Source organism: Lygodium microphyllum, chromosome 19, assembly GCF_053477565.2.
Source record: "Lygodium microphyllum isolate KBCC chromosome 19, Lygodium_microphyllum_v1.1.10, whole genome shotgun sequence".
NCBI lineage: Eukaryota > Viridiplantae > Streptophyta > Polypodiopsida > Schizaeales > Lygodiaceae > Lygodium > Lygodium microphyllum.
Genome location: NC_141153.1, coordinates 29,776,048 through 29,796,377, shown reverse-complemented (window position 1 = coordinate 29,796,377; position 20,330 = coordinate 29,776,048). Strand labels below are relative to the sequence as shown.

The 20,330-nt window shown below is 42.8% G+C and overlaps 1 protein-coding gene across 1 annotated transcript in view; it reads left to right on the top strand.

Annotated features, from left to right (window-relative positions):
• The first annotated feature begins 6,936 nt into the window (after positions 1–6,936).
• LOC148019698 (uncharacterized) overlaps positions 6,937–20,330 on the top strand; it is a 45,275-nt gene continuing 31,881 nt past the window's right edge. The window contains exons 1-2 of the mRNA XM_087699836.1: positions 6,937–7,497; positions 7,594–7,657. Of these exons, the coding sequence (XP_087555962.1) occupies positions 7,124–7,497; positions 7,594–7,657 (438 nt within the window). The 5' untranslated portion in view covers positions 6,937–7,123. The remainder of the gene's footprint in view (positions 7,498–7,593; positions 7,658–20,330) is intronic.

The following is a 20,330-nucleotide window of genomic DNA, read 5'->3' as shown; positions in this document are numbered from 1 at the left end:
TGATGTAAGAACAATACATCTACCTATTGATCTCCCCGAAATAGCATCTTGCCTATTAGTAGCAGAAATAATATTAGCAAGCCCTGAGTAAACCTCAGTATGCAAAGTGGATTGATTAAGATGACACCATGTTAACCTACGCTGCTCAATGTTGCAATATGCATGCACAATAAATTATTGCAACAATCTTCCACTACATAGTACTCCATTTGTGCAGCATACTCTTTCCTCGACACGTTTTCTAGAAACAAACTATCACCCACTGTGGAGTAGAGCATTTTCGAGTGCACTCATCTTCTCCACTGGAAAATAGAAGAACATACAACAATGTCATGTAGCTTCAATGTAGGTCACTTCTCATATAAATGTTTACGTTGCAATGATGCAAGTAGTCATCATTACCTTGACCTGGCATAATGGCAACAACCTCATTGCCACGTGGCACACAATACTATCTCGATGTTGCATGTCCTTCTGCAATGGTCATCCTTATCTCTATTGTGGGATTTTCTTGAATCACCTCTCCAACAGTTCGAACGGCTTGAGAATAAATGTTGCAATTATGCATCATTGTTTACAACAAGGAAAGAATGCCCAAATCAAGGATAGGCATTACGGACATTTTGTATTAAAGCTTGTGCTTAGTATCATAAACATATAGTTGTGCAAATCTTAGTCTTGCACGATTGGGACTATCAAGCACCATGATCCAATACAGTGATGATATATAGAGTCATGAACTTGAAAGGTATATCCATTCCCACCCTCAAGCAATAACTTATCTATCTCAACACCCAATGACACAAAAGCAAGGGCAACATTGTAGGCACGTATCTGTTTCTTAAACTTTCTATTCTCATGATTATTCCCAAGCAACAAACCATGCAAGGGCTCGAGTGTTTCTTGAAGGGGAAGCAATGAAACCTTCCCATTCCTGCAATAGTACTTCCTCACAGTCAAATGACCAACAATTCTAAACTCGGAAGACAAAATCTTTGCACTAGAATGAGAGCATAGCCTTTTTTTTTTTTGCAAGTCTATGCAATCTAGGGCCACGAAGACATAGCACACGTATCGTAGGATGCACTACCATTTGAGAAGGGAATAAGCTCCTCCATTATTAGGATCAAATTTTTGTTCTCTCATATGTTGCATATAAATTGGTATTTTGGAAATGTAGAAGGCAACACGTTGCACTGCCCCCACTGGACTTGCTTACACAGGGGCAATGAACGATGGAAGATTATGAGCTTCATGAGGATCTGGACTTGCATGCATAATAGGTGTAATGAAGGATGGAAGATTATGAGCTTCATGAGGATTTGGACTTGCATGCATAGGTGCAATGTATGTTGGAAGAGTATGAGCTTCATTGAGGATCATGAGGATTTGCTTTTTGAGGAATGGAGGGTGTCAAAGAAACTTGGTTCAGTCTACGCAATGAAATATGAGGTGCATTAAAACAATCAAATGTAGCATTTTGATTTGTACTGTGCATAGATAAAAGACATAGTTGGAAGATTCGTAGTTGCGTTCGAAGCCTAGGATTATATTTTTGACTAGCTCTTGTTGAGTTTAGCCATACTCTATGCAATTGTAGAATTGGCTCCCTTGACAATGAACATAAAGTTACTGCCATCCAACAACAATATTATTGAGGGTTGTGAGCAAAAGATATGCATAGGTGGAATGAGAAAGAGAAGAATATCGTAACACACACACACACACACACACACACACACACACACGCACGCACGCACGCACGCACGCACGCACGCACGCACGCACGCACGCACGCACGCACGCACGCACGCACGCACGCACACACACACACACACACACACACACACACACACACACACACACACAGTTTTGATAGTGAGAGATCTTAAACACTCAAATGGATAATACAAACATATATGTAAGAGAGAGAGAGGGATTTCAAACACTTCAACAAGGACAAAAAATGATAATTGAAACACCTAATTGCTAGAATAACAAAATTGTTCCCAAGAAGAACCACGAAGTAAAATCATGTCTAAAGGAAACCTCGTGAACTAAAACCTAGCACTGAAATCTAGGAGACCTACCAACCATGTTACTACTGCCAACAACATGATGCACATTACAAATGGTATTAGGCATAGCATTTGTGGCCACCTTGGCAATCGTATCATTCTTAATCCTTGTAGTGACAACATTCAAATGCCCTAGATAAGAACTGAGGTTGGTAACCTCAACCACAAACTTATCAAGTTGAAGCTTCCAGGATTTGAGCAGCAACCCTACGACCTAAGGCACACACAATTGGCCCTTTGGGTCCATCCCATAGCATACCCCACATCTCACCATACATCTCACTAGTGTCCTTTTGTATGTTTGAGGCTACGTCCAACAAGCCCTGCAATGTAGCATCGATTCTAATCTTTTGAGAGTTGTCATGTTCCACCACACATTAGAGATGTGCCATAATATTGCTATTGCTCACACAATATTACTCAACTTGCTGTCACAAAGACCAAATCTTGTGTGCAAGGATGCCATCCAACTCATCACGTGAGCGGACAACACAACCTCTAGAGCGTCACTATCAAATGTCTCAATGGTGACATTAGGGTTCCGAACCTTCATATCTATCAATAAGGCAAACATTTGGATTTCTCAAAATTTTTTGTAAATGGGTTATGCAATACACAAAAGCATTTGAATATAGGAAGACAAATCATGTAGGAAATGTAGTGAAACCACCAATTTTGAAAGAAAATGGATGTTCATTAAGCATGCAAGGACACTCCTACATTGTGGAAGATAGATATACCAAAGTAGTTGGTTTATAGTGCCCCTAGTCTTTACTATGCCATGCATAGTTTACCAATCAGAACTTTTATGATTTGAATTCTTTCAAGGGATCACATAGCAAATAAATACGTATTATAAAACAAAAAGAAGGAAGACCAAAGTGAAAGGTTCATTGTTGAGTACGAAGGCTAGCATTGTGTCTTCGACTAACTCTTGTTGATTTTAAGCATAGTCTACACAATAGTGGAATTTGTTCCCTTGACAAAGGATGCAAAGCTAGTGCCATCCTCTAAGAAGAATACTACCGAGTGCTAAGAACAAACAAATATATGCAAAGTTGAAATGAGAAAGAGAAAAATATATGTACATGCATGCATTCGTGGGATATGTGTGCATGCAACATACACACACACACAACATTTATGTGTGTGTGTGTGTGTGTGTGAGAGAGAGAGAGAGAGAGAGAGAGAGAGAGAGAGAGAGAGAGAGAGAGAGAGAGAGAGAGAGAGAGAGAGAGAGAGAGAGAGAGAGAGAGAGAGAGAGAGAGAGAGAGAGAGAGAGAGAGCTATTTTTCAAATTACACTTTCAATATCTTATGATCCAATATCTAACAATAGAAAATGCAATCTAATAATACAAAATGCAAAGACATATAGAGCTAGTTATTCATTGAGATTTTCTATTGATGTGAAATGCAGCTCATGAATTGGTGTGCATAGCATGCTGGATTTCGGAACTGTTGTACATGGCATGATACTATGAAGCATTAGGGCCTATAGAGTTAAATACAAACCAGCCGAAGTTTGAGAGTAGGGGGGAGCTAGAGTGGCCTTTAAAACCTACTCAAAGGAAAAGCTATTAGCAACACCAGAAAGAGAATAAATTGACAATGAGCTAAAATATTATATTACATTCCATTTCCTAACACCTTGATAAGGGATCTTTTGACAAACTTGCAAGTGATTTTGCTTTTTAAAAAATGTATTGAGCTAGGTGGAGTTAGCATGATATCAAAAGGACTATAATGGATGTGGCCAACATGCAATGCATGTGTCACATTGTCATGACTTAGATGCTATATTGGTTTTGGTCAGGTAAGTCAATGGGTTAGGGTTAGCTTAGGTCTCTCCCCCTTTTTTGGGGGGAGGGAGGCTTTTTAATCGCATTTAATTTGTTGGAGTAAGTCTATTGTTGAAGTTCTAATTCACATGTGATAACTGCTGTATTTGAAACTAATGTAAGCGATAGATAAACCATTAGGGGTGATTCCCATGCACACATAATAATCAACTTATACTAATTTTCTAAAAAATTTTAAGATCAAGAACCTTGGGGATGAAGAGTTGAAGGCAAACCAAGAGCCTCTACTATTAAGTTGTGAAGACAAACTCAATATCCCATGCATATGGAAAACCAAAACATTGGATGCCCTCTTCTAGAAAATTGGATGAGAAGTTGACCTTATGAGACCACATAATTAAAAAACCGCAAGCTAAAGGCAATTTACGTTGCATGGAATGGCCACATATATATGCATTATCTAATGAGTTAATAAACCATTATTTGGATAGAGGAGAGAGAGGGAGAGAGTGACTCTCACATGATGTGAGAGTTACTATTGCAAAAATAGTAACTCTCACATGATGTGAGGTCAAACACACACTCTCTCTCGCCTTCCCTCTCTCTGAATATTTACCCCTCCTTTATCGTCTGGCTCTCTTCTCGCTCTCTCAGCCTCTACATACTATGGCTCCTCCACATAACTATGTTTGCTACTCCAGTATTGCTTTGTGAATATTTACCCCTCCCTCTTTATCATCTAGCTCTCTTCTCCCTCTCTCAATCTCCACATAACTGCATTTGCTTGGACAGGACTTTAGGTGGCGGACATGGTTGTTGGTCAGATATCATCATTTTATTTTGAATCCATAGCAATAGGAGTATCGATGGCACATGTAAATTAACATTGGCCATGCTCTCTATCAAATCCGGTAGTAACATTGACATCTCATCTTGCATGTCTAATTTCCTAATTGCAGTAGGATGAATCTATCAAATTTGATAGTAACATTGGCATCTCATCTTGTGTGTCTAATTTCCTGATGAAAAAATAGGTCATCACATAAGTGCTAGAAAAATAGAGTTAGTTGCATTTCAAGTCTCACTCTTCTTGGAGAAGTTTCTTGCCTCAGTTACATCTCGGGTCTTGCTCTCTCCTCTCTCTTTCTCTTTGTTGTCTTTGATGCGATTAATCAGTTAAAGCATCTGGCACTGGGTAGAAGCTTTGGTTACATCTCAGGTCTTGCTCTCTCCTCTCTCTTTCTCTCTGTTGCATTCCATGTGATCAATCGATTGAGGCATCGAGCACTGGGTGGAAGGGTATCATTGCCTATGCTTGCTTTCAATAGGAAAAACCATCTATTATGGAGTTGCGTTGGAGGCACAAGAGATTAGCTGCTTTGGTTTTCTGTGGTAGCTCCTACAAATCATCTTATTTCTTGAAGACAACATCCTTATTGTCTTTTCCAGGCAAGGGCCTATCTCAACCAATAACGACTGCCTTCTCTATTGTTATTTAGGTCCCAAATTTTAATTAAAGACATAGAGTTAGTTACCAATGTGCATACTATTACTAACATCTACTGTTTATTGGGGTGTCCAACATCATTATCCCTTCCTTTGTCTTTCAGATGCTCTAGCATGATATTGAGGTTCTCTTGCATTGTTTATCTTCATAATTTATGAGTTACAATACTCATTATTATCTCCTTCCTTTGTCCGCTACATGCGTATGCTTCCAAGGGTCCATGTTGAAAGCTACAATGATTTTTTGATCTTATGTTGCCTATCCTATTCCTTTTACATGGTAATCTCGTGCTTTTTAGGCATTGCAGCACGATCAACGTGGACTGCTGCATGTTGCTCACTGACACGAGGTCTCTCTCTCTAACATGCCTACAGACATACCTATATGCATGTAAATATGAAGGTTGTCTACGTGATCATTAGGGCTTCACATTTAAAATATTACTACTTTTAGGTTTCTTAAGCAGGGTCAATAAGAAGTCAAGAGTGCTCTAGTTTTACGCATGAGTTATGTTTTCTGAGTAGAACTTTGGTGTGCAGCAAGCTCCGTTTCAACCTGCGAGGAAGAGTATTGGTGTGGAGGTTGGTATGAATCCTATTTATAGACGAGCTTGCTCCTCCATCCTCATACCTAGGTAATACATACTAATATCTATGAAAATCTATCGATTTATTCTAAGCTTCACATTTAAAGTGGCTAATGTAGACTACTGTTTTTTTTTTTTTTTTTTTTTTGCGTGAAATAAAGAAGAGCTAACTTGGGAAACAGTTATTTAGCTGGCTGCTAATGAACCAAGTGATGAAGATTGATCAAGCCAACTTGGGAAACAATTATGAAATCAAAGTATTGAATGAATCATCAATCATTCAAAGTATACAATGTATATTCAAAATATGAAAGCATTGAAGAAAGTACTTGCATGTTGGTGAGGAATGGTTGCAAAACCAAGAGTATGCACGGTTCCTCCATTTTATAGGTTTGTTAGGTCGGATCAAGCTGGCCAAGTTCATGGTCATGTGTAGTGTCATTAACTTCTTCATGCTCATGTGTATCCATTAACTTCTTCTTATCTTTATTTGTAAATTTTATTCCCTAGCAATGAAGCCATCCCTTTACCTACTCGGGTCCTTTGTTGAGGTGGTGGCGGCCACTTTGTGCGCCACTTCCGCTTTTGTAAACTCTCTTAATTAATGAAAAAAGAGAAAAGAGATTTCATTCAAAATCAAGTTCTTTTCCAAAATCAAGTTTTTATTTATTGTGCGACCTTTTGGGTTCATTTTCTTCTGTTAGTAGTAGGCTTAGGAATTTTCTGTGGTGGCCATGTAGGCTTGGGAGTGAGGTTCATTACATTCATTCCATCCATGGATTATAAGTTAAATAGATAAATATAACTATAGATATAGATGAGATAAAGAAATACCAAGGAATTATCTAAGAACTTAGAAAAGCTCCATCAATGCTAGCCTATATTGGAAGGGTGATCTTGACGGTGCCGTCAGAAACGCCGGTAAAATTGACGGCGAATCTATCAATCACAGTGACAGCAGGCTTTTCTATCTGCAGATAGAGAAGAGAGCAGGAGAGCTTTCTGTCAGCCCAGTCTCTGTTTCAAAAGAGGTGAAGTTGAGCTTTGGCACATGCTCTGGCGCAGTGATCTTCGTGCCAGCCTGGCCTCCTCAGCCAAAAAGCCATATGTTCTGCTCGGAGCAAACTGCTCTTCCCTGATAGCGCGCTTCCATGGAAGAACAGGAGCCCTTGGTGGCAGACAATTCGTGCGCTCTTTCGCCCGATCGTGACCGCAGTGTGCAGCCGTCGATTCACCCAACTGGCGTAGCATCAAGCCCTAATCCGGCTCGCATTGTCATCGACAGCAAAGGCAGTAACTGGCATCAAAGCCGTATATCCACATTGCATCAGTGGGATAAGGGAAACAGTAAATCCTCCGATGACAGCCTGCCTGTTTTGGATTTCGACCTGCTTTGTGCAACTGTGGCCATGCAGAGAGAGCCTTTGTCTATAGAGATACAAAACGATGCTGGAGTTCAGAGAATGTGGGAGGGTGGCGTCTTAGATTGCTTTGATGACACAGAAATCGCCTTGCAGACTTTCTGGTTAGTCTGTTGGTTGGACATTCTTTTATCATCAGAAGAATGAATATACCTGCCAACAGATGCGCATATATTTACAGTAATTGTTGTCTATTGCAGCTGTCCATGTGTTACTCATGGTAAAAACCTTGCTAGGGCAGGTTTTGGCGGCTGCTTAAGTAAGGCAAGTCTTTCTTCATGTAGATAATTGGAGCCTCTGAGTTCCTGATTGCTGTAGAATCCATGTGTTTTGGGAATGCGATATCAGCAAGAAAATCTTACTTTTTGCCAAGTTGTATTTTGATATCAGGATTTTAGGCTAGATATGGATTTTTTGTTCAAAAGTCTGGTAGAAGGTTTAGATCAGAGTGAGAGATCACAAAGTTGGTTGGCACACAATCACAAATTTGTGAGTAAGTGCAGACCACCGATTGTGTGAAGCATGCCTTGTTGACACAAGTTTTGTATCTTAGCTTGAGAAGCTCAAATGGATTGTTTAATTAATGCAATTGTTAGGATCTACAGAACTGGTATTGACTGTCTTTGAGAGCAAGCCTTGTTATAAGGCTTGTTGTGCAAAGGGATTACAAAGACCAAACTTTGGTTGGGGATTTAGTGTTTATTCTTTTGAGTTATTCGAAGCAAAGTGATACTAGAAAGAATTAAAGCGGTCAAAGAAGATCGTGAAGAAAGGATGGAGCTGCACCTTGAAGGACGACATGCAAGTCATTGCACTAGTTTGAAGCTTCGATTACATGCACAGTAGAAAGAATGCGCAGCATGAAGTAGATAATTGAAGCATTTGTGGGTTCATCTTGTTGATGAAGAAGAAAAATCTTAGGGACGGCATACGTGTTCAAAGTCTTCTTTGAAGATAAGTTGCATGGTATACTTGTGAGATTTTTGGATGAAGAAGGTAATTCTTTTTGAAAATTGTTTTGTTTGTGATGCCAAGAGGATGATAGAGAGTTCACAAAGCATGAGATTGAGTCATATCTAGGTACTCGAGGGCAAGCTTGTTTGAGTAATTTCTTGGGCCATTTTTGGTGGAAAGTAGTGCTTGAGTTAGGCAAAACCGATGAAATGCAGCTATCTAGAGTTTGAAATGCTGTGCAAGCAATTTGTGGCTGATGCATTTGTGACACTGAGGGAATGTCTTGGCTTGGGCTTGGCTAGATTGAACCTATATACGTGTGGGAGACATTGAGGTTGGACGCAACTAACAAGGTTGCTTGACAAGATTTATGGGACCTTGAACAAGAAGAAACTTAGGTTTCTTACTAAGGGATTAGCTTGGAAGCTAGAGACATTTGTACTAACACCATAGGACTACCTTGGCTGCCCATTGTCAATGACTCGTTTACTACATGGATTGAAGTCAATCTTTTGGAATCGGTTTCTTCAAGAGATATAAGATAGTGTGTTGGGATTAGAGGATACTATGATGGGTCCAAACATCCTAAGCTTGGGATCGATATATAGATAGTTTCTTTCTAGAATATGGGTTAAAGAGATTGTAGAATCCAACTTGTACTACATGGTGAGGATGGGATGAATCACTTCGATCATCCTCGTATGTGGATGATCTCATCATCATAGGGAGCACAACCAAGGCACAAGATCACACGAGAATTTTCAAGTGTTGAGTCGGAAGTTTGAGTTGATAAATCTAGAAGTTAAAAGTTTTTTCATCTCATAGTAGACAATCCAATAGTAGATTCTTGTGTGATTGTGCGAGTGTCTTACAATCGTGATTAATGTTGGCAGTCTCTCAATGGAGGAGAGTGTAGCATGCATGCCATGTGTCAGTACTTTCTCAATTCTTGGAGCACTTTTGTAATTGCTGGGATTATTTTGTTTTTTGCGGTCCTCCATCTCCTTAAATATGTTTAGACTACGTTAATTGAATTGCATATTGTTGAACGTTCTTGCATCTCATGTTTTGTTGCTATTTTGCTTGTGGCTAGAATCCCTCTTGCCATACTACTATTCGATGGTTGTAAAGCTGCGTGCTTGTTGTTGCTCGCCAATTGGTGGTGGCTGTTCGTCAAATTGTGGAGTCTTGATGCTACAATCTTCTGCTCTCGCTATAGGCTTCACTATAAAATAACAAGTAACCAAAAAATTGAATGAGGACAAATAGAACAAGAGAAATAGAGATGAGTGCATGGTAAGAAAATGGGTACAATTTGTTAGAATAGGGTGCAACAATGGAAGCGTGAGAATCTGCTGTAATAGATTGCACAAATGTAAGAGGGAAGTAAAACATTGTGAAGAAAGAAGAACACTACAAAAGAACTGGGAATAGAGATGCTCAGGAAACAGAATCCATATACCAAGACAAGAGATAGTACCAAACCGATTGTGAGTTGATGGTTGTGGGCATGAGCTCCCTCTCTCCAATCGAACCCACAACAATGATGTATGCATAGATAATTGGAGGAGGGAGCGATAGACTATAAATAGGCTCTAGATTAGATAAGTAATAATGGTATATTAAATATCAGGCCAGCTAGTAAAGATGTTAGCCGATGACGTAAAAATAGACACTAACAATGTAACCCACACCATGACTGGTGGTGCACAGCCCACGAATGCTGTAAAGGAAATACTTGTCTATAAATAAGACATACAATTGTACGACAAAGCATAGATTGATAAAGAACACAAGTAGGATTAGGGTAACACAAAGACAATCAACATTGAAGAAGATAATGAATGAATGAATGAATTTTGAATTATGTATGATGCTCAATGCAGTAAACATAGTATGCAAAGGTGAAATACTGACCCGTGAACTCGTCTCTAGAAATGGGTTAGAGAGTATGAGGTGGAGAGAGTGTCGTCCTTTGTATAGATCCCGAAACATAGGAGATAGCCTTGAGAAGTGTTAGGCAATAGCAAACATAGCTCTAATGATGGCCGGATTAGCGAACGGACTGGCAAATTGGGGCAGAAACAACAAAACGCTAATGATCTATTGACATGGTAGGTAGGCGCAGCATGCAATCAGCAAAATGCGGTAGACACTGTGAAGGAAATTGCTAGGGTTTGCACTGAGGACACACAGAGTGTACGACCATGACAAAAACACAAAGAGACAGACACAGACACAGAGGGCAAAACTCAAACCCTAATCGCAAAACTCAAAAACTCAAACCCTAAACGCAAAACTCAAAACTCAAACACAAACAGAAGAAGGGAGAGAGAGAACACAATTCTGAAGTGAATGAATGTTGTAAATGAATTTGAGAGTGTACAGTGTGCTCAAGGGTAGAGCAATGTTGGAGTGTGACGTCCACCGAAGACGGATCCTAAGTATGTGACTACCAGTCGGAGTGTGATGTCCACCGAAGACGGATCGCAAGTCTATGACCACCAGTCGGAGTGTAGGAGTGCTGAGTAGTGAATGACAGCAGGCTGGTCACCAAAATGCAGTAGTCTGGAGGCTGGAAACTGGTAAACGCAGCAGTGTACCACCGATCGGAGGTTGGAAACTGTGCACAGTCTGCTGTAAACAGCAGGTTGAAACAGTGTCTGAAAGTGTCAGGGCCTGCAATGTTGAAAACGCAAGCTGGCTGACCTTGGAGATGATGGACAGCAGGTTGAACAACAGTCTGGGACAGTCTGAAGCAATTGCCAGTAGCTGAGAGTTGTCGCCTACAGCAATGGACAGGCTGAAGATAATGTGGTTGCAGTCGATGATGGTTGGACAGCAGATGGAGGTGGACTGCAGGCTGGAAACTGGGCGCCAACAGCAACAGAGGGTGTGTGGGCTGGCGTAACTTGCAAACAAGGATGATGGCTGAATGGGGGCAGCTTGTCTATTTATAGATGTGGAAGGGCGCCCCAAAAATTAGGGTTTCTACTAAACACTCTCGAACCGCTCCCCGTTTTAGGGTTTCCACTGAACTCTCTCGAACCGCTTCCCATTTTAGGGTTTACTCTAAAAGAGCATTTTTAGTGTGTTTTGAGGCTGTTTAAGAGGCTAATCAGCAAGTAATGCATATTTTAGCTCAACACCCTCTCTCAGGCCCAAAACTGAGCTGAAAGGTTAGGCAAGCCATTGTGATGTTTATGTACCCCAAGGCATCCCACCCCAAAGCAGCCAAGGCATTGGACAAAGGGTGCACGTCGGCTGCCTAGTGGCCTACTAAGACTACAGAGGCGATGGCTATCTTACTAAGGGAATCCAAGTAGTCACCCCAGAGAGGATAGGGCATCGGACAAAGGGTGCACGTTGGCTGCCCAATGGCCTACCAAGCCCTACAAAAGCGGATGGAACTATATGGATTTTTTTTTTTTTTTTTTGAATAAATGAAGTAAATTTGATGGGATGCGGTCGATTGAGTAAAAGTGACCTAGAAGACGGGAGTAGGGAGGGTACACCCAACACATCACAAAACAGTACAAGCTAACCCATCCACTCAGGGTGTCGATGACGAGGAAAAATAGGTGATGAGGTATCCATGTGATGAAGAAGGATGGTGGCGTGGTAACAACAAAAGAACACAATTAGGGTTAGGATAACTCAGAGACAATGAACACAGTGAATGAATGAAGTGATATGACTACTGAATATACGATGCTCATGCAGCAAACACACTATGCAATGAATGAATACTGTACCTCGAACTCCTGTATCTCAAGGATCAAGGGAGGGGTAATGAGTTGGAGAGTATGTCGTACTCTGAACGGATCCCGATTTGCAGCAAGGCAGTCTCCGGATGTCAAACACCAGCAAATGCAACAGTGAGAAGTTGGATCTGATGTATATAGCAGTGAGGAGAGAGAAAGACTAAAAACACAAGCAACATGTGAGAGAAAGACTAAAAATGCAAGCAGGACAACATGCAGGAGAGAGAAAGACTAAAAACGCAGACTGCAGGGAGAGAGACTAAAAACGCAGGTAGAACAGCCTGTAGGAGAGAGAGAGACTAAAAACGTAGGTAGGATAGCCTGTAGGAGAGGAAACTGCCAAACGCAGGCAGAATAGCCTGGTGACAGCCTATAGCAACTGGCGACTGCTGGAGGAGAGAGAAAACTGCAAGGCGACACCTACAGCAGCTAGGCAACAGCCTGCAGGAAGCAAACACAGGGCTGTGATGATGTGGCAGGCTATACAACAGCAGGTCTGCATAGGAACAGCAGTCGCCTGACTGGAATCACCTGCAAATTGTGTGAAGAGGGCTGGAAATCAAGCGCCAACTGATGGAGACAGCAATGGACAGCTTTGGCTGAGATGTCCTCCGCGAACGGGGCATGGGCAGCAAGCTGAAACACCTGAAATCTGCAAAAATGAGATTGTGGGCTGAATGGAAGGCAGCATACATATTTATAGAAAGTTTGGGCCCGTAGTGGGCTTGTGCTAATGGGGCACAGAAACTCTCTAGGATCGCATTTCTTTTAAATAAACAAGGTTCCTTCATTAATTAAGCATGTTTTGGGGTTGTTTAAGTAAAGCTAATGCATTTTTAGCTCAACAAGCAGGTGTGATGGGTACATGATCAGTGTTGTCGATATCTAAACTAGAAGAAGGCTCCACGATTTGATGAATTAGAGGATCTCTAGGGAAAGTGGGCTTAACTGCTTTTGGCTATGTACTTGATGTAGATGGCAACTTAGAAATAGATGGAGACTCATCAAGTCTATCCTCAAGGGCGACAACAAAGACCTAAGGATTGAAGTTCAAAATAGTGGCATTGGTGGACCAATGAGATAATCCCTCTAGGGAAAGTGGGCTTAACTGCTTTTGGCTATGTACTTGATGTAGATGGCAACTTAGAAATAGATGGAGACTCATCAAGTCTATCCTCAAGGGCGACAACAAAGACCTAAGGATTGAAGTTCAAAATAGTGGCATTGGTGGACCAATGAGATAATCCCTCGGGTGTACCGGGGTAGATGGTGTTGTTGCCATGTGAATAGTGGTTCTACCCTAGTGGGGTGGAGGACGACCCCCTCTTGGCCATGGAGGGGGAGTTGAAGGGCCGTAGCCTTATGTGCTCAAGTTCCTAGGTGGGGAAGAGGGCCTAGACTTAGGCGGATTGCCCTTGGCCATTGAGTGACACTTGTAATCAAAATGGCGTCTTTTGGCAATGCTAACAGTACCTATACTTTTTGGGAACATTTTGCCAACCCGGTTTCAATCTTGAAGGGGAGTTACTTTGCTCCTTAGTACTTGACTCAGTCTTGATTTTGTTCTTTCCACCACCTTGCATCACCTTTTGGGAAATCAAGGGCCCCTCTAAATATTTAGGTTTCTTATGAAATATATTGAACATTCAAGTGTAATGCAGTAGTTGACACTAAAACTCATAGAAGGTGGATAACTAGGGTCGGTATATGACTTGTTGAATGAAATTGAAATATCTTGATGGTAATTTGTGCATGAACAAACTGACTTGGTTATAAGCTAACTTGGGTAAGCTAGTGGTGGCAAATTCAGCGAGCAATCATTGATACTCATTGAACTTGATAGTCAAATCACATCCTTTTTAGTGATTTTGAATGGTTGAAGCTCATGGTTAAGGCTAATTTATTGTGTATGATTGTGAGTTGCATAACAGTCGACTAGATGTGCCCAACGCTTAGATGATGAAAATCGAAGTGTTGAAGTTGTGAGTGAAATTCAGGTATAAGACCTTGCATTAGGATGAGACTTGTTTGAATGGGTTGAATCATTTACTACTTGGTTGAACTTCATGCAATAAGTGCTTGAATCTTAGGGACTTTGGGACCTAGTAGTTGGTCTTGAGCTTATGTTGGATCCTTGGCTCACCCTGAGCACATTTGTCAATGGAGAACCGACAATGTGACAACCAATTTTGAGTTAATAGAGGGGTTGCTTCCTGAGTTCCACTTTGAGTTAAGTATTTTTCCCTTGCATTTAAGCGTTGGAGTCATCTCACTGACTGTTATGCAGCGCAAGATCGCACCTGACTTGTCAATCTTGATTTTGAGCTTTAGGAGCTTTCCATTAAGGAAGAGGATGATTTGAAATTCAAGTTGGTTGAATATTGGTGGTTACTCATTGAGTTTGCCACTATTGGCTCATCAAAGTCCAATGACAATCAAGTTACATTCTTTTTGAACAACTTCCTGAAAAATACTTTTATTTCATTCAACACATTATCTTGTTGCCCCGATTGCCGACCTTCAATAAGTTTTGAGTGTTAGTTCTTGCGTTACACAAGGTTCCATGATCAAATCCACAAGAAGTTTTCTATGTACTCTTACTTAGAGAGGGGTTTGGTTGCCTCTTCTTTGTAAGGGAGGTGGTAAGTGTTAGAATATGATTGCTATGAAAGCAAACTAGAGTGATAGTAGGGTTTATAGGGGGAAATGTATTTTGCATAAGACAAATACTGAGAGAGGAGAAACTCAGAAAACATAGAAGAGAAGAAGATGAATGATGAATCTTTGAATCATGCCGAGTGAATCAAGTTCATATAGCGGAGCCAAAACTCTGAAGATAACTGCATAGTGTTGTTTGAATCATGTGCTAGCTTCTATAGGCAATCTACACAATGAAGGGAGAGAAACACAATTCTTTGGCGGTAGGATATTGAAGACAAATGGTGAAGGTGAAGGATAATTGTCAAGGGAGCAGAACACAGTATTCTCAGGCCATTGGAGTGAAAGACAATGATCACATGCTATGAATGTGTAGTTCGAAAGATGAGGATCAACAGGACGGCTTGTTTGATGACGAAGCCCAACCTCTGGTGGAGCAAGAATTGCAAATGCAGACTCTTGGGATGGTAGGTACCTATTGGAGTTGTTGTCGATATCGGAAAGGGGCTTGGATAGCAAAATGCCACTAGACAGCTAATGGGCCGATGATGATGAAGGTTGCTAGATGAAGCAAGAGCCTCTAGTTTGCAAAATGCAAATTTGAAGATGACACTAAAGGAGTGTTGACGGCAGATGGAGGAACTGCCAAACACAGACAGAAAGATGATGCTAGGTGGAGCAGAGTTGATGTTCGATGGAGGAGCAGTCACTAGAGGGATAAACACAGCTTGTGTAGGCCAAAAAACCCCAAATGCAAATGCTTGGAGCTACCAAAGCTTATGCCAACTGTGGAGTGAGGTTGCGAGTAGGAGAGAGAAGGTCTACCACCATAAACGCAAGCCTGAGGGTGATGAAGATAGGGTGCTTGGCAGCAGGAGAGATGGGGATGGTGGGAGCTGGCCACGAACTATAATGTCCTCGTTAGGGGTGTTAATAGCAATGGAGAGGTTGGAGAGAGAAGAGAGGAATGTGAAGAGAGCGACAAAATGCCAAAAGAGTGACTGATTGTCAAAGTGACTAAGTGACTAGAGAGACAGTAGGGTTTGCGGGGGAAAACACAATGTGTACGGCAAACATTGAGAGAGAAAAGAAACACAGAAGATGATGAAAGACGAATCATGTTGATGAAGTGAATTTGATACAAGGGTGCCGTAGCACAAAGGAAGCCCTAGAGTGCAGGAAGTGCCGAAGAAGCTTTTGAGGCTGCAAACGCAGAATGAGGAGGTGTCGCTTGGAGCAGGGAGACTGCCACCATCGAAGGGTGAGGAGCCTCTGAATCTGCAAACACAGGGATGAAGAGTGGTACCTACGAGCAGGGAGACAGCCGATGAAGCCTCCGTCTGCAAACGCAAGCTTGATGAGGTGACACTAGCTACTAGGAGTGATGCCAGGTGGTGAGGATGAGCTAGATGTTAAAAACGCAAATGAAGACAACCTCTGGGAGTAAAATGCCAGTTGTGGAGTGATGTTAGAAGGATGGGAAGCAGCTAGAACCAAATGCAAAGTGCAATTGTCTCTAATGAAGGTGACTTCTGCTGGAGACAGACGCCAGATGGTGAGGAACCTCCTGGGCAGCCAAACATAAGAAAGTGGAGCCACCAAAAAGGTGGATGATGACGCCAAATAGGGTGGATGTTGACGTCAAGAGAGTGTGGGTTTCAAACGCAAGCTGTAGGAGCACAAAAGATGCTGTCACCAACAATGGAGGATGGACGCGAGTTGAAGAGGAGCACACGGCCACCATAAACGCAGCCAACTAGAGATGAAGACTGGCACCAGGAGAGTGTGGAGATGGTGGTAGGAGAGGAGAGGAGAGAGATGATGGAAGAGAGAGGGTGTTAGAAGACTGACGAAGAGAGAATGGGAGTGACGGACCAAAGGATCAGGCATGAGGAATGAATGAGAGAGTGGCCTATAAATAGGCACAGTTAGTCTAGGGTGGTGTCCCTTTTTGGGGCTGCAAACCCTAAACGCAAAATGTAGAAACGCAAAAACGCAAACTGCGGGTGAAGGGTTTCTTAACACCCCCCCTTAGGCCCAAAAAGGGGAACAAGAGAAGAGCGAGGTGGAGATGGAATGCTATGTGTTGAAGAATGCTCATGCAACAGGTGCCACTTGGACAGTGTCCCTCGTGGGAAAATTGTTCACTTGCCCAAGTGCCCTAGTACAAAGATGATGAAATCATGCAATGCATAGGAGGAATGTCGGACTTTGTGTAGTGCCGAGAACCATAAGGATATGCCTATACTCGATCTCAGGAATAGGCTCCATGCTGACCAAGGGACAAAGAAGATCTGCCCTGGAAGCTGAGAATACCACTTGAAAGGAGACCTTTGAAGATAGTTAGGAGACTGGATGAGCTGTAGAACCCGAAACTCAACCGCGAGAGAGAAGTCACTAGTTCCGTGATTCCATGCTGAAAGGAATACGAAGGTTTAGTCACAAAGTCACTGCTGAAGATCCAAGGGCCTTGATCTAGGTAGATCCTCTAGATCTTGGTTATGAGGAGAGGAAATGATTGCTCAAAGAAGAGCCACTGTGGTGTGTGGAGAACTTCATGGCACATAGGGTCTCTCTCTAAATTGAAAGGAGTAGAAGTAGGAGCCCCCATTGAAGCCGAAGAAGAACTAGAAGCCCCCTTTGAGGGCGAAGTAAGAAAATCCCCCTTTGAATCCTAGGCTGAGAGAGAAAGGGAATCCAACCACCCATGGCTCACGGATTGCGAAGCATCAGATGACAAAGAAAGTGCTATTGGTTGTGCCGAAGAAGGTATCTGGGGCTCGGAAGAAGTAGTCGGAAAGCACCCAGAAGTAGCCTCTTGAACTTGAGTGGAAGAGGGTGGGGCAGGAGGCTTAGGATGAGCCAAGGGGGGGGGAAACAGTCGCGGACTCTTAGTGGAGTAGATTGTGGAGGAGATGTGGGCTGTGGAAGCCACTGGACCTGGAAATAGGTGGGGGAAACCTCCGCGCAGTAGGGTGGTCTCCAAGAGGGCTTATTGCCTGGTAAGGTCTTAGAGCCTCCTTGTGCTCGAAAGGACTTAGTGCGTGTTGGTTGCGGCTTATTGCCTTGAGGATAATACACTGATAGCCGATGTAGAACGATCTCTGTGGCCCAGAAAGGAGAGGTGGCACAAGGAGTGCCTGGTGGAAGATGCATATACTCTGGAGGGTTGGGGAGCAAAGGCCAAAGTCAGTCTTCGGGGGGATGACCGTTCATGCCGCAGTAGTAGCACCTAGTAAAAGGGCAATTTGTGGGTGGAGACGCCATGGTACGGGTGTGGCAAACTCGAGAAGGGAGGGTGGGAGGGAGAAAAAGGATATCTCCCAATGTGTAGCGGAAATGATAGAGAAATCAAATGTTGATGTTGAACTCGCCACCGGTCTTTGTCTTCTTTGATGAGGAGGATCTTTGTGGCTCTTTGAGCACCTCCGGCTTTGATACCATGTCAAAATGACTAAGTGACCAAAGAGACAGTAGGGTTTGCGGGGGAAAACACAGTGTGTGTACGGCAAACACTAAGAGAGAAAAGAAACAGAGAAGATGATGAAAGATGAATCATGCTGATGAAGTGAATTTGATAGAAGGGTGCCATAGCACAAAGGAAACCCTGGAGTGCAGGAAGAGTGCCGAAGAAGCCTCTGAGTTTGCAAATGCAAGATGAGGAGGTGACACTTGGAGCTGGGAGACTGTTATCGAAGGGTGAGGAGCCTCTGAATCTACAAACGCAGGGATGAAGAGTGGTACCTACGAGCAGAGAGACAGCTGATGAAGCCTCCGTCTGCAAACACAAGCCTGATGAGGTGATGCCAGCTGCTGGGAGTGATGCCAAGTGGTGAGGATGAGCCAGATGCTAAAACCACAGATGAAGACAGCCTCTGGGAGTGAAACACCAGCTGTGGAGTGATGTCAGAAGGGTGGGAAGCAGGTAGGAACCAAATGCAAGGTGTAACTGCCTCGGATGAAGGTGACACCTGCTGGACAGAGACACCTGATGGTGAGGAATCTCCTTGGCAGCCAAATGCAAGAAGGTGGAGCCGCCAGAAGGGTGGAGGATGACACCAGATAAGGTGGATGCTGATGCCAAGAGAGTGTGGACTCCAAACGCAAGGAGTAGGAGCAGAGATGATGCTGTCACCAACAATGGAGGATGGATACAGCTGAAGAGGAGCACATTGCCACCATAAACGCAGCCAACTCGAGATGAAGGCTGACACCAAGAGTGTGGAGATGGTGGTAGGAGAGGAGAGAGAGAGATGATGGAAGAGAGAGAGTGCAGAAGATTGATGAAGAGAGTGGGAGTGACGGATTGAAGGATCAGGCGTGAGGAATGAATGAGAGAGTGGCCTATAAATAGGCACAGTTAGTCTAGGGTGGTGCCCCTATTTGGGGCTTCAAACCCTAAATGCAAAACACAGAAACACAAAAACGCAAACTGCAGGTGAAGGGTTTCTCAACACTGATGATGTGTGAGAGTGTGGGATGGAATGGGTGGAGTTAGTGCCGTATTCATAGGCATAGATTATCTCGAGTGGCACCCACTGAAGTCCTTGATTGGCGCCCCGACTCGTGCGCGAGGCATCTCGGCTCTCTGGGTGGCACCTAGAAAGCCTTTTTGGGGCTGTAAATGGAAACCAAAAATAGTAATGGCGAGGGGAAATTAACTGAATGACTTGGTTTCTTAAGAGCAAGAATTCACAAGACGTGAAGGCAAGCCAAAATAAGGGTGTCATCCCTTCCTTCGACAAAAATAAAGGAACAAAACCCATATGGCAACAACTTCCTAAGAAAAATAGGTTTTGCACACACTATTAGAGATTAGGCCATTTGGACGAGGAGTATGTCCTAAGAAGCCTTAGCTGACTCTTGCGACTGCCTCCACTCTTGCTAGATAGTCTAGTGGGGCTACGCCTCCTATTGCTGCCCCATGTGCTTCTTCTGTCCTAGTGGCCGTTGGACATGTGGTACAGAGACAGTCCCTGCAGCCTATATCTTTCAGTACTCATGAAGGATTAGATGATTGGTTTGCTAGCTCCTCACTCATTGCACTCTTTGTATCCATTCCGAGGTCTCCTCTTGGACCCCATCCTAGGCACACTTCTCCTTGGACGTACACGATGGTAGCCACATCCCTAGTCTTTCCTTTTTCAGTCTTCTATTGCATTCACTCATCCATACATACTCATTGTATAGTTTTTTCATTTAGCTCTCATTTTCTGTTTGGTTTTGCTTTGGAGCATCTCACGATTGACCTCTATTTTGCAGATTCTGATCTCTTTTGCAGTGTTTCGTATTTCAGTGTAGGGCTAACATGCATGTTTACATTGGTTCTTCCTAGGCTGGAGACATTGGATGCGCACTGTTCATTTCATTGAATCTTCTACCAGCATGGAGGCTTCCCTTCGTGTGAGGCAGATCGTGCAACATCTCTCTTGATGCTATTGTGTCAGTGACTTCTACCTTGCTCTTGCTTTTCTAATCGGGTGCTTCATCCTCATCTTCGTCTATCATCATGATTCTTAGCACCACACGAAGATTGACATTGGGCTCTTCCTCCTTTAGCA